This window comes from Loxodonta africana, chromosome 23 (assembly GCF_030014295.1).
Source record: "Loxodonta africana isolate mLoxAfr1 chromosome 23, mLoxAfr1.hap2, whole genome shotgun sequence".
In the NCBI taxonomy this organism is placed as follows: Eukaryota; Metazoa; Chordata; class Mammalia; order Proboscidea; family Elephantidae; genus Loxodonta; species Loxodonta africana.
In genome coordinates, this window is record NC_087364.1 from 12307658 (window position 1) to 12321301 (window position 13644).

Consider the following 13644-nt stretch of genomic DNA (forward strand, 5'->3'; position numbering starts at 1 on the left):
CCCCCTTGAAATGAAGAGTTTCAGGTGGATAATCTTCACCACTGCAGATAACAGCACCTGAAGGAAACCAAGCTGCCACTGAGCCCACGCGAGCTGCAGTTTGCCCTGGCTGCTTCTACTTCCCAAGTCGTAAAAGGAATCTGATGTTTTATAATCCACAATTTAATAAAATTCTACGTCGCCAATGGCCACTCTATTGTTTTTCCAGATGCTAGCTGAATTGCCATTGTATTGGGACCCCTAACTGCTCTCACATTTTCCCTAAAATCCATACAATTTAAAATAACATCAATTCATGCTTTCTTTTTAGAACATGAGCCCAAACAACATTTCTCCATTACAATACTATTCATTGAACCATACATTTGGACGCTTCAGCTCACCACCAGTTTATTGCTTACCCGTATCCTCTGGAAATATAGGTTCAATGCCAACACCATGGTCTGAAGGGGCTGCCACTTGAACAGGATCTCGGAGGTAGATGCCGCGGTTATTTCCAACAGTAACAGTAAAACCTAATTTATTAGCAAATGATGTGTTCTGAATGAGGTAGTCATAGGCTTTATCAACCTAATTAAGAAATGTACAACAGTGAGACATAAAATTTTTATTGCACATTACCAATTTACTTCTAGTTGTAGCACAAGCAGAAAGTTTCTTCTCACACTCACCTCTCTACACCACGTGATAACCCCAGACAGTTCTACCTTTCTTAGGTAAAACAGTGGTCTACTACACCACTGGACTCACCTTCCACTCTCCCTATTCACAGTTACTTCCAAGTGACCAAATTCAGGAACTGATCCATTATGCCACATGTCATTATGATTTACCCGTTTTTACCCTCCACTACTTTGCCTTTAATTTCCACAATCTCTACACATTCAACGTACATTTATTATAACAAATTTGGATTAACTACAAAATTAGTTTTTATATCCCCTTTTCTTACAGTTAAGAGGCTATAATGACCACATAATCTAAAATTTAGATATAATTAATCTTTGTTATAATAGGAAGTATTCTCCCGTAATGCCTTTTTTTGGGCATTAATAAATTTTTTTTTTTTTTTAGTTTTATTGTTCTTTAGGTCAAAGTTTACAGCACAGATTAGTTTCTGATTCAAAAATTTACACATAAGTTGTTTTGTGACATTGGTTGCAATCCCTGCAATGTGTCAGCACTCTCCCCATTTCCACCTTGGATTCCCCATGTCCACTCATCCAGTTTTCCTGTTTCCTTCCTGCCTTCTCGTCTTTGCTACTGGGCAGGTATTGCCCATTTAGCCCCACATACCTGATTGAACTAAGTATACCTAAGATATCCTAAATGATTTACAACCCATTTTTCATTCAAGCAACAATACCTGAATAATACCATGTCCTTGGGCAAACACTTCTATATTGTCAGCCTTGACCGCTGTGTTTTCTAGAGCTCTTCTCACTGAATGAACTGTGTAGTCAACGTTATTAGCTTTCAGACCTAAAATTAAACAAAACACAAAAGTAGTGTTAGAGATCTCACTACCTGAACCCTCCCCCATTCATACAGTTGACATATAAATTCTTTGGTTTTAACATTTTGTGTTATGACGCTCATTTTTTTAATCTTTTTTTTTTTTTTTAAAACTGAATTGAACAGTCTAACTCAAACTGTTTGCATCACACAAAGATTTCATTCAACAAAAATTACTGAGTGTCCATATGCAATGGCAATAAGCAGGCCAGGAAGAGGCGATGTAAACATAAGAAGCAGTCAGGTGTTAACAGGGAATGGTGAAGACTACGATGAAGTGACATCTTCTTTAAAACACTGCTGGCCAACCTGGCTGCATGTTATAAACACCAAGGGAACGTAAAACAAGCAAACAAAAGAGATGCTGAGGCCTCACCACATACCAGTGAAATCAGAATCTTTGAGGGCCTGATCCCAGGCATTGGTATTTATTAAGACTACCAGGTAACTCTAGGGTACAGCCAGGTTGCCAACTACTATACTATACAGAAAAGATACAATTTATGAATCCCACATTAATGACTGTTGTTATTACAGGAGATGAGTAATATATCACCCTGTCCTCTCCAGAGCACATTAGACATGTAAACACAATGATACTGTAAGAAACAAACAAAAGCAGCATGTAAAACTTCTGATACCGTAAGAGCATATCAAGGAGTGAGACTTCTCAGTGAGAATCCAGAAGGGCTGAGCTGCATCAGAGGAGCTGATAGACAATTTGGATTTGGCACAGGGGTTTGCCAGGCCAACAACAAGCAGAAAGGAATTCTAGGCAGGGAGAACAGCATGCCCGAAGATGGGAGACGTGAGAGAACATGAAATATGTGGTTAGACTAAATAAGACCAAAAATGGGGATGGAGAGTCAAGGCAGGATCCGTCCTAAGAGTTTCCACCCTCAGATTTAGGACTCCATCTGGTAAGTGATATGGTATGGACAGAGGATTGAAAATAAGTGGCACCTAATTATGGGTTTGTTTTTGGAAGCCCTCTGGTGAGTGGTGATGGACTTCATCAGGGGGGCACTTGGTGGACAAAAGAGACTGATACAATAGTCAGGAAAGGCATGACTAAGGTGATAGGAAAGAGGAGATGTTAATAGAGGGGACTGTTTCTGAGAGTGATCTTCACAACAGGCTGGCTACCCTAAATAAGTCCTAGCCAACACAGATGCCACCCTACTCTACACAGTATAATCCTCCTGAACCCCAGAAATTCTGACCTCTTTCTGCTTCATTTTGTTCCATGGCATTCATCACCTTTTAAGTACAGTAACATGAACTATATTTTATTTTGTTCACAGTCTGTCTCCTCAGCTGTAACGTAAACCCCACGTGGGCAGGTATTTTTGATGTTTCATTCATTAACTTAGCCCCGCAGCTAAAATAATGCTTGATAGTTATATTAACAGTAGACAACCAATACATTTATTTGTTGAATAAATAAATAAATGCATTCAAAGTATCATTAAGTCAGCACATAAACTATTTTCTACCTAAAACTTTACTTTGATCCCAGGATGGCCAATTCTACCAAATTTTCTCTCCAGGAAAACTTCAGAAAACAAAACATCTGTCTACAATAAGGTAAGAGAAATTTACCCACCTATTTTTTGTATGGCTACTGTCCGACTTTATTTTATGCTACAAGCATAAAAACGTTTAGATACTTCACAACTCCTGACCTAACCTAAAAATAATTCATAGATTTTAGAACCAGGATGGAGGTAAGCTATAAAATAATATTCAAAATCCATTTTATAATGCCACTTCTATCTCCTCAAGGAAAGTAACTAAAATGTCATTGAAATACATGCAGGTTAGTAAAAAATCACTAGCTTTATTTGAAAGTAAGAAAACACAAATTAATTCGGTGCAGCAACAACCACGGTCCCTACCTGAAAGTACAAGGGCGATGCCTCCACATGCGTTAGGAGAAGACATGGATGTCCCATTCATCAGCTGAGTCCCTCGTAACGTCCAGTTAGGGACAGAGGCAATGGCTCCTCCAGGAGCGCTGATACTCACTCCAAGGGCCCCGTCGGCACTAAACGTAAAGCCATTAAAGTCTGCTTATGATGGTGAAAACGGGACAACAGGCACACTCATAAAAAGGGCCCTGTCTGCACTAAACGTAAAGCCCTTAAAGTCTGCTTATGATGGTGAAAACAGGATGACACACACATTCATAAAAAGGGCCCTGGCCAAATACATTTTACTACAATATTACCGACCACTTGCAATCATTACAATGATGACAAAACATTACTATGGAGAAATCACTGCAGGAAAAAATGCCCAGCACAGCTTCTACTTCCGTATTTGAGCATTTCTTTTCTTTTAAATGTGCACATGTATCTGGGCTTAAGCGTGAAAAGCCAAGGGTGTCAGGAATAAAAGGAAAACAAATAACATGCAGTTCTCTCGCATTCCTTCTAGGGGTCTTGCTCAGACTCCTTGATAAACATATTTCTTTTGTTGAAGTAGGGGCTCTTTCTTTTCTTTAAGGTCTAAAGTAGCACTGCCCAAAAGAACTATAATGTGAGCCACATATATAATTTTAAATTTTCTAGGTGCCACATTTAAAAAAATGTTAACAAGAAACTGGTGAAATTAATTTTAATATTTTACACATCCAAAATGTTATCATTTCGTAATCAACAGAGAGAAATAAAACGAGTTAAGCCTACCTCTTTTTTGGTAATAAGTCTTCAAAATCCACCGTCTACTTTACACTTAAAGCACATCCCAGTTCCGACTACCTTCACGTGCCTTGTGGCTACAGCACTGAAGAGCACACTCCAGCAGGACTGCCTGGTGAGGGCTTGGAGGGAAAGCCCTTAGGATGCACATCGCATGGTCATCCAACACCAGCTCTGTCCTCAAAGGCCTGCCATTCCGCTTTTAAAAGGTCACAGCCGTGCAAACCTAATGGAGCAGTTCTACTCTGCACATGCGGGGTCTCCACGAGCCAGAATCGACTCAACAGCCGCTCACCAACGACAACCACCTTTATGGAAGCAGAACACCAGGGCTTCCTTCCGTGGTGCTATTGGGTAGGTCTGAACTGCCAACATTTAGGGTAGCAGCCAAACAAACACCACTCGCACCACCCAGGGACCTTATCTTCCAGTGTTCCCTATAATATGTTTCATAGGAGCCCTTGTGGCGCAGTGGCTAAAGCCATCGGCAGTGAATCAAAAAGGTTGGTAGTTTGAACCCACCAGGTGCTGCACAGGACAAAGATGTGGCAGTTTGCCCCTGTAAAGATTTCAACCTTGGAAACCCTATGGGGCAGTTCTTCTATGTTTTATAGGGTCACTATGAACTGGAATTGACTCAACGGCAATAGGTGTTTTTTTTTTTTTTTTTTAGTATATAACAGACCCAACTATCTAGTTATTTCCCCAAAACCTTACACTAAAACTTGATTGTCTTTGGGCTTATGATATTCTTGGCATATAGAACTCCCTTCTTCCCTGTCTTTCAAAAAAAGTCCCACCCATTCTTCAAGGTCAACTCTGATGCCTCCTCCTCCAGGAAGGTTTCACTCAAAGAGAGAAGGCTATTCCCACCCTTGCACTGCCATTGTTCTAACACGGCATTTTGAACTCAGGTCACAATGTGTGCCTTGCCTACTGCTGGCACAAAGATATCTGCTGAACTGAATTCAATGTCTATTCTCTCTATAAATCAACTCCAAAGAGGTAAAGGGAGGAATTAAAACAGGTTTTAATTTTCAGAAGGTGCTTGCCTCCACTTATGTCACGATAGGTATTACATAAATTGGGAGTTAACATCTTTCTGTTGAGAAAGATGATCAGTTCCTGAAATCAGACAGACACAGCTCACAGAGGGCTTCAGGGAACCGATACAGATGAACTCATCAAACAAAGTGTCTACTGGTCTTCACAGTCATGGATCTCACCCGAGATCATTCAAAGAAGGTTGTAACTTCACAACATGAACACGGGTACAGGCTCTGTAACTGGGAGACTTTACGAAAGCTTAGGGGAACAAAAGGTTTCACCAAAATTTAAACTTCAATAAAGCAAAGCCTCCACTGCTTTCTAAAGGTAACCAAGTCCTTAATTTTTAATTTAGACCTCATAAATGAAAGCTTATGAATATATACACGTAAACATGAATAATTACGTCATGCACCTGACAATAACTGTATTTAATTTCTTCAGTATCTGTTGCCCTGTGGTAAAACTACTAAATCAAAATGAAAACACTAACAAAGTAAAAAACCAACAGAAAGAACTGGTAAGTTATCTAAAACTCTACCCCTCCCAACCATGCAAAAGGTTTAACTAAATACATACAACACTCCCGGGTACTGCTTTCGACCTACCTTGGGCCTCTAGAAGACCAAGTGTATTGATTTGCAGGTAATTTCTCTCTCAGAGAATATTCAGCAACCATCATATCAGGAGACACATAGGCACCAACACCTGTGGAACGGACTTCATCATTTAACAAAAGGAAGCAAAATACGGATCCTAATTGTAAACCCCCTGTGACCTTAACTGTGTGCCCTTAGGGGAATCACTTCATCTCCCTACACCTCGGTTCTCTCTTTTGTGAAATGGAACAGTAAGAAAATACATTAACAAAGGTAAGTTTGCTATGTACCAGACATTATACTAGGTACTTTATTACTTCTGAATATAAAATAGGTATCTTCCAGGATTATTATGTGGATTAAATATAATAACGTACCTCAATGTGTATGTGCGTGTAAAACAAAAAGAGAAAGAGTGTGCTTTAAACTGCAAAATATAACTTTAATTTCGGAAAAATAAAGGAATTCGGTGACTGGTGTTCGTTTTTAAATGATCACCGTATCCAAAATTCTACCCATAAAGTTTCACAGAGTTAAAAAAAAAAAAAAAAAACAGTAGGCAGTAACCCTATCCCTGAAGAAAATGGCTGAAATTTAATAAGCAAATAATAAATTAAGACACATCAGGCTACAGTATTCTAGATAAACATTCAAATGCAGCCTAGTTAGAGTATAAAATCAATACGCACAGATATTAAACTCAGTCCCGTCATTTTAGAAATTTGCAAACAGTGCTTAGAGAAGCTACAAAAACTTACTAAACACAGAATGACTGGCAGAGACAAGACTCAAAGTCCAAGTCTTTAAGCTCCTAATTGCAAATGCTTCTTTACAACATACACATATTCAGAATAGAAAACTAGATGAATCATTTGTGAGTCAAGTGGGTTTAGGCTAAGAATGCTGCCACATAAAATTAAAATTATTTTGTAAAATGCAGTGTAAAATTTTCAGTCAAGTAAAAATGCAAAGAAATATTGAGTGTTGTTGTTCACGTAATCTGCAAAGCTCTTCCTCTCCTCCTTCTATCTACTGAAATCCTCATTTCTATACCTCTTCCACAACCTCACCTCAATTCTGAAATCAGAAGAAACCGTGCTTTTGTGACTCCACAGCATTTCATCTGTACTTCTATTCAACCACTTGCTCTGCTCTACTTTAAATTAAACTCTACGGTAACTTAGCTCCCTTACTGGATTTTAGGTTCCCTTTTTTTTTTTTTTTTTTTTTAAGGACACACCTAAGGTCCACAGCATCTGGCATATAGTAGAAATTCAACTAATGTTTGATTAACGGTTTTTGTTTGTTTGCTTGTTTTTTAAACAAATTTATTCCTAAACAGGGAACTAACCTATCACACTCGACGTAGTTCCACCTGGACAACCTACTGTAGAAAGGCATGGACCGTTATTTCCAGCACTTGAGACATAAATAATATTATGCTTCCATACCGCTTCATTAATTACTTCACAGATTCGCCTGAAAAAGACAGAATTGTTTTGAACATATAAAACTGTTCCACTTTTCAACAAATACAGTACTGTAAAGAGAAAACATTCTCAAATACGGTTTATATAAAAAAAAAATACACTAAAATATGGGTTCCAAGTAGCAGAATTAAACAGTGGCGACAGACGGGACGTGTCCGTTAGAATCACACGGGGGCGTTGTCAAACGTTCAGCCTCTAGTCGCAAAATGCTCCTAATACCAAATTACTGTCCGAGCGTCTGGTTACGTAAATTCTGGTACGTCCACTACTGGTGGACCACGATACAGCCATTCTAAACGATAGACCTTCGCTGAGTTTTAGTGGGGGACGGAGTGATGAGGCAAGGTTAAATGTGAGAAAAATGCCTGATATGAAAGAGGATGTATGTGGGAAAATACATTACAAAAGGATTGGAAGAAAATATTATACTATTACCAGTCACTGGGTAGTGGGGACAACAGGTGGTTTCATTTCCAGCTTTCACGTAAAATACTATATTCAGAAAAAATTGCTCAGCTGATTCCTATATATACTTGTGATTACAAACCATTTGACAAAAAGAACTCCTATCTTCAGGGGCATACCAGCCTATGGGCAAGGCCTAGAAAGAAGGCAGGAGGGGACAGGAAGCTGGTAATAGGGAACCAAGGTCAAGAAAGGAGAGTGTTGACATGCTGTGGGGTTGTTACCAATGTCATAAAACAATATGTGTACTATTCACTGAGAAACTAGTTTGCTCTGTAAACCATCATCTAAAGTACAATAAAATATATACATATATTCCAAAAAAAAAAAAAAAACTCAAAAAACTCGTATCTTTTGTGGGAAGGGTGAAGGATAAGGCACTAAGAGCCTAGAAGTAAGATTTTAAAATATAGGAAATCTGATGAGGGCCTGACAACAAACATGAAAAATTTACTGGCATTAATTAAAGGAAATAAAAGTTATACCAGAAAGAAGATGGAGTCAATATAAAGCAAGCATATGGCCAAAGGACACTGCGAAGTCATACGTGTGAATACCTGGGCAAGGAGAGACTATGAAGGAATCAAAGGAGAGGGAGAAAAGCACTTAGGTAAGTAGGACGATGAAGCAGGAAGAGAAGGGGCCAGATTACACTAAAAAACGAAACGACTGAAGATGACAGGGCACGTGTTACAAAGGCAGAAAGCGTGATTTCTCACAAGCAGCCTAATACCAATTTCCTGAGAAAATGAGCTATTTTGTAACAGCAAACTACAGGATTTTACTTGGTAAAATTTCCATGTTGACACGACTTACTTCAAGAACTTAAGAAACCAGACGACGGCTACACTGAAACAACTTGGTGGTGGGAAAGGGGAAGACACGATGTGAAGTAAAACTCTAAATAACGTAATTTCACAGTTATTACTATTAAAAAGAAAAGGGCAAGCTAACATAAGGTTAGGATCCCTGGGCAGTGCAACAGTTAACTCACTTGGCTACTAACCAATAGGCTGGAGGTCTGAATCCAACCGGAGGCCGCCAAGGAGAAAGGCCTGATGATCTACTTTCCAAACGTCAGCCACCGAGAAGGCCACGGAGCAGCCCCACCCTGACACACGTGGGGCCGCCGCAAGCTGGGGCTGACTCCATGGCAACCGGTGGTTTGACACAAGGCCAAGGGCACGACACTGGACTTGGCAGCCAGAAAACACTGAAGACACCACGACAAAGGAAGGGAGCTGAGGGGGTACGGGCCAGATTTGAAGGGCCTGAGGAGATGGAAGCTGAGGAAGCGAGTGCAACTAACAAGTTTTGCTGGGAAAGTGAGTGTAAAATGAAAGTTTTTTTTTTTTTTTTTTTAAATAGATAGTAGAAACTAGAGCACATTTGTATACTGACAATTCTCTAGGAAAGAAGACAGTGATGACATGGGAGCAAAATCTTTAAGAAAAAGAGAAGAAATGGGATCCAGAGCACAACAGCTCAAATGATTTTGGATCATGAACACTTCTTTGTAAGAGAAGGCAGAAAGGGTGGGGTCGGATTAGGTAAAGGAGGTCCCTCTACCTAAAGCACTTAGAAAGTGCTTCCCTTTTCTCTGGAGAAGGTCAAGGTTAGGACATTAGCTGGGGGAAGAATGCTGAAGGTCTGAGAGAAGAAAAGAACATGTAAAATGGTCATATGAGAGTGTAAAGGGTAAAAGTAGTACGGCCAAAAGACAACGCTGAGTGAAAAACTCAGAACACTGTGGTCATAACTTTTAAGTGAGACGGAATGTCTCCAGAAGACTCAGTTGATCAGGTGTGGCACCACTAAGGGAAAAGGTGGGGTTTCAGCAAATCTGGGGGCTCTGTCGGTTTGGGATATCTGTGAAATGAGTAATTGTAATGATGGACCCTCAGATCTAAACTGGTTAGAAAGGGAAATGAGGATTTAGTGGGGCTGACAGTGAAAAAAAAAAAAATAACAGAGGGGTCTGTGAATTGGAAGTCTCAGAAGAACTAAGAGAATAAATACTGCAGAGGAAAAACGTTTTGGACAGAAACAATGTTAGAATGGAGATATTTGGCATGGTACAATTATCAGCACCGACAACATCAGGGATATGGCCATGGGAATGGGGGCCTGAGGTCAAGGAGACAGTTACCATCTAATTATAGTGACTATATTCTTTTTCAGTTGATATAGGCAACAGTTATGAAAAATATTTAATACTCCTCATCAGTTAAGATTCTATGGCTAATGATTTACCAAAGAATACTCACCCAGAATTTGGCCAGTGAGTTGCTTCCCCATAGCTGTAGTTGACAAGATCACACTTATGATTTATAGCTTCTATCATCTATTAAGATAAGAATCTAGTTTAGGCTGCAGTCTATATTTAAAGAAACAGGTTAGCCAGTAAAATCAAGGCATGTAGTTTCTTAATTTATTAACCGATCATATTCTAATTCAAATTTATAAGTTACTTCTGGACATACGGTGATAAACTTGGGGGAAAAAAAGGTAGGGGAGATAACCCAGCATAGCAAGTACGCAATAAAAAATAAAACTAGCATTTCAAAACGGAGTGGGGAAAGGAGAAGAGAAAGAGAAGGGAGTGGAAGTCTTTACTAGATTCTATAATCACTAAAGTCAAAGTAAAAAACGTAATCTACAGGTTAAAATGGAGTGTAGAATATTAGTTCAGATTTTAAATTTCTCTCAGGCTGATGGAACACACTAAGGGGGTTTTTTGTCGTTGTTTTGTTTTTCAAGTATCTCAAAATTGCTTGCTAGGGGATTTACCAGAAATGACTAGTATAAAATAATTTTTTTCATAAAAGTTAATAAAAAAAACTTCATCCTAACAGTTTTGATAAAACACGCTTCTTGTTATTCTCAAGCATTTCATTCTTTAGTGTAATCTTGCCTCTTCTCTTGTTGCTTCATTGTCTTATTTACCTAAGTGTGTTTCTTCCTCTCCTCTGACACTCTCCTTTTTCCTTTTTAATTTTAAAATGAATAAGCATTTTTAGTTTTTACAATAAAGCCCTCTACACTAAATACTGTTCAACATGTTCTCGGTAAGCTAGGAGCGCTGTATAAACCTAAAACTACCCACAATCATCAATCGCTGATCTTCTGAACTGACATCTCACAGATACTCACAGCTCTGATGAGGCCCGTGCCTGTTTCCATTGTACTTAGTCTTGTATCGCCAATCTTGATGGAGAGGATTTGAGCACCGGGAGCTACGCCATTGCGTTCTAGTTCTTCTGGAAAATGCCCGGCAGCTATGCTGGCTACGTGTGTCCCGTGAGCTCCTAGAGACAAAAAGGGGGAAGCGGAAGGCTGACAAAATACTCTCATACGCTCAAAAGTTTCAACCATACAATTTGCAAATTATTAGTCACGACAAAAGTATACTGATCTTAATTACCTTGTCTCTTACCAGTAATTTACAAAAACTAAAATTCCTTCAATTACATACACTATTCTGCTATCCCTGGATTACACAGCTGCCCCTCCTTGCATTTCACACTAGTTGGACAGTAAAGAACACCAACCAAGTGCTGTGCCCATCCTTGTAATATGTACCAAAGAACTAAGCAACAGTCTTAATTCAAAGGATTTATAATTCTGCTGAGCAAAAAAAAGCACATATAATGTAAACTACAGGGTGCATCATCACAAAAACTACCTACGGCAGTGTATACACCTCTACAGGTATTAACCTTGAAGAGCCATCGGGCTCTGGTTACAGCAGAGGCACTGTGACCTATGACAAGGTGACGTGTACTGTCCAAGGAGTGAGGCGAGGCTGCTCTTTTCAATAAATGATGCTGAGTTGACTGGATAACCAAATGGGGAAAAAAATTATCTTGATGCCTACCTCATAGTACATAGAAAAATAAAACTCTGCTGGGATTGTTGATACAAATGTGAAAGGAGAAACAAGGCTTCCAAGAGATAAGAAAATAACTTCATGACCTTGGATTAGATGACGATTTTATAAACAGGACATAAAAAAAAGCAATAATCATGAAAAAAAAAAACACTGAGAGTGGGCCACATTAAAACTAGGAACTTCCGTTCACTGAGACACTATTGAGAAAGTGAAAGTGCGAGTCACAAAGGAAAAGTATCTGATATACATATAACTGACAAAGAGCTTACACAAAAATTTCTTCCAAATCCAAAATGAGAGAGAACTCAAAAGGAAAATGGGTAAAACACTTGAAAAAGTATTTCACAAGATAACCAAATGGAAAATTAACATATGAAAAGACGTTCAACCTCATTAGTCATCTGGGAAATGCACATTAAAGCCACATGAGACACCTCAACACAATTTCTAGAATGGCTGAAATTTTGAGGGCTGCTGATAGCAAATGCTGTTAAGGGTACACACTCATACACTGTGGCCGGGAGAGGACAGCGACATTCTGGAAAGCTGAACTTTGGTATACCCTACGACCAAGCAATTCCACTCCTGCCTATATGCCCAGCAAAAATGCACACACATATACAATGAAAGACATATACAAAAATGCTCACGGCAGCAAAAACTGGAAATACCCCAAAGATCCGTCAACAGTGGATACATGGTATGTTCACAGAATCGACTCTTATACATATGAACTACTTTTGTACACAAGATGAACCCCACAAAAATACAGCTGAACGAAAGACCACACACCAAAATTACCCAAACCAAACCAACTGCCTTCGAGTCGATTCTGACCCACAGAGACCCTACAGGACAAGGCAGAGTTGACCCATGGTGTCTCCAAGCAAGCCTGCAAATCTTTACAGAAGCAGACTGCTACGCCTTTCTCCCAAGGAACAGCCCATGGGTTTGAACCACTGACCTTCTGGTTAGCAGCTGAGCACTTTAACCACTGCACTACCATGGCTCTTATAAGTCACACACAAAGGGACATATATTAAATGATCCTATTTGCATAAATGGGAAACCGCCATTTTAGGTTTGACCATGTGTAATTGCCACTATTTGACCATTTCTGACTTAGAAAAACAGCAATATTGTACGGTTCAAACTAATGAGGTGATAGATATCAGGACAGTGGTTAATTTTCCGAGGAGAGAAGGGAGGGTAGTGATGAGGAAATGGCAATGATAAGAACTTAATAATGGTTTTATGTCTTGATCTGGATGACAGTTACAGAGTGTTTACTTTGCGATACTTCAGTGACAGTACTATTGTCATTTTTATACTTTTTTGCACACATTATGGATCAAAGGTAAAAAAAACAAATGCTAGGCTTTTTATTGCATTTTTTTAGGGAAAAAATGTTTTAAAGACATGGGTAGAAATAGCCCACTATTATCAGAAAGACAGTATGAGCTCAACGATGAAAGACAACTGGCCCTCAGCCTTAACGTCTGGGTAACAACAGAGGAGCTGGAACTCTAGGAGCAAGAACACATGACCCTTCTAGTTGGGTCTGCTGCAATGCTGAGACTTCTCTGCTCACGTTTGTCATGCAAGAATATGGCCCAGTGTTGCCAATTCTTCCCTTTTCCTCCCCCAACACCCCCCCCAAAAAACAGGAAAGCTGGATTTTAATGTTATTTCCCCCTATTCCCCAAAATACCATATCGTTATTACATTAAAAAAAAAAAATAGGGTGGCTAAAATAAGAAGACTGACCATATCAAGTATTGGCAAGTATATGGAACAAATGGAATTCTCATTTACTGCTCATGGGAATGCACAATGGTGCAGCCACTTTGGAAACAGGCAGTTTCTTAAAAAGTTAAATATATAACTACCATACCCAGCCAATTCTCCTAGATAACTGCCCAAAGGAAATAATA

General features: G+C 39.2%; 1 protein-coding gene across 3 annotated transcripts in view; it reads right to left on the reverse strand.

Moving 5' to 3' along the window:
* The window catches only part of TPP2 (tripeptidyl peptidase 2), a 90116-nt gene that overhangs the window by 50286 nt on the left and 26186 nt on the right, over window positions 1-13644 (reverse strand). For all 3 annotated transcript variants that reach the window (XM_064275249.1, XM_023553181.2, XM_064275250.1), the window contains exons 7-13: window positions 10972-11126; window positions 10086-10162; window positions 7215-7342; window positions 5873-5972; window positions 3414-3562; window positions 1367-1482; window positions 402-570 (exon numbers count right to left, since the gene is read on the reverse strand). In XM_064275249.1, coding sequence (XP_064131319.1) covers window positions 402-570; window positions 1367-1482; window positions 3414-3562; window positions 5873-5972; window positions 7215-7342; window positions 10086-10162; window positions 10972-11126 — 894 coding nt within the window. The remainder of the gene's footprint in view (window positions 1-401; window positions 571-1366; window positions 1483-3413; window positions 3563-5872; window positions 5973-7214; window positions 7343-10085; window positions 10163-10971; window positions 11127-13644) is intronic.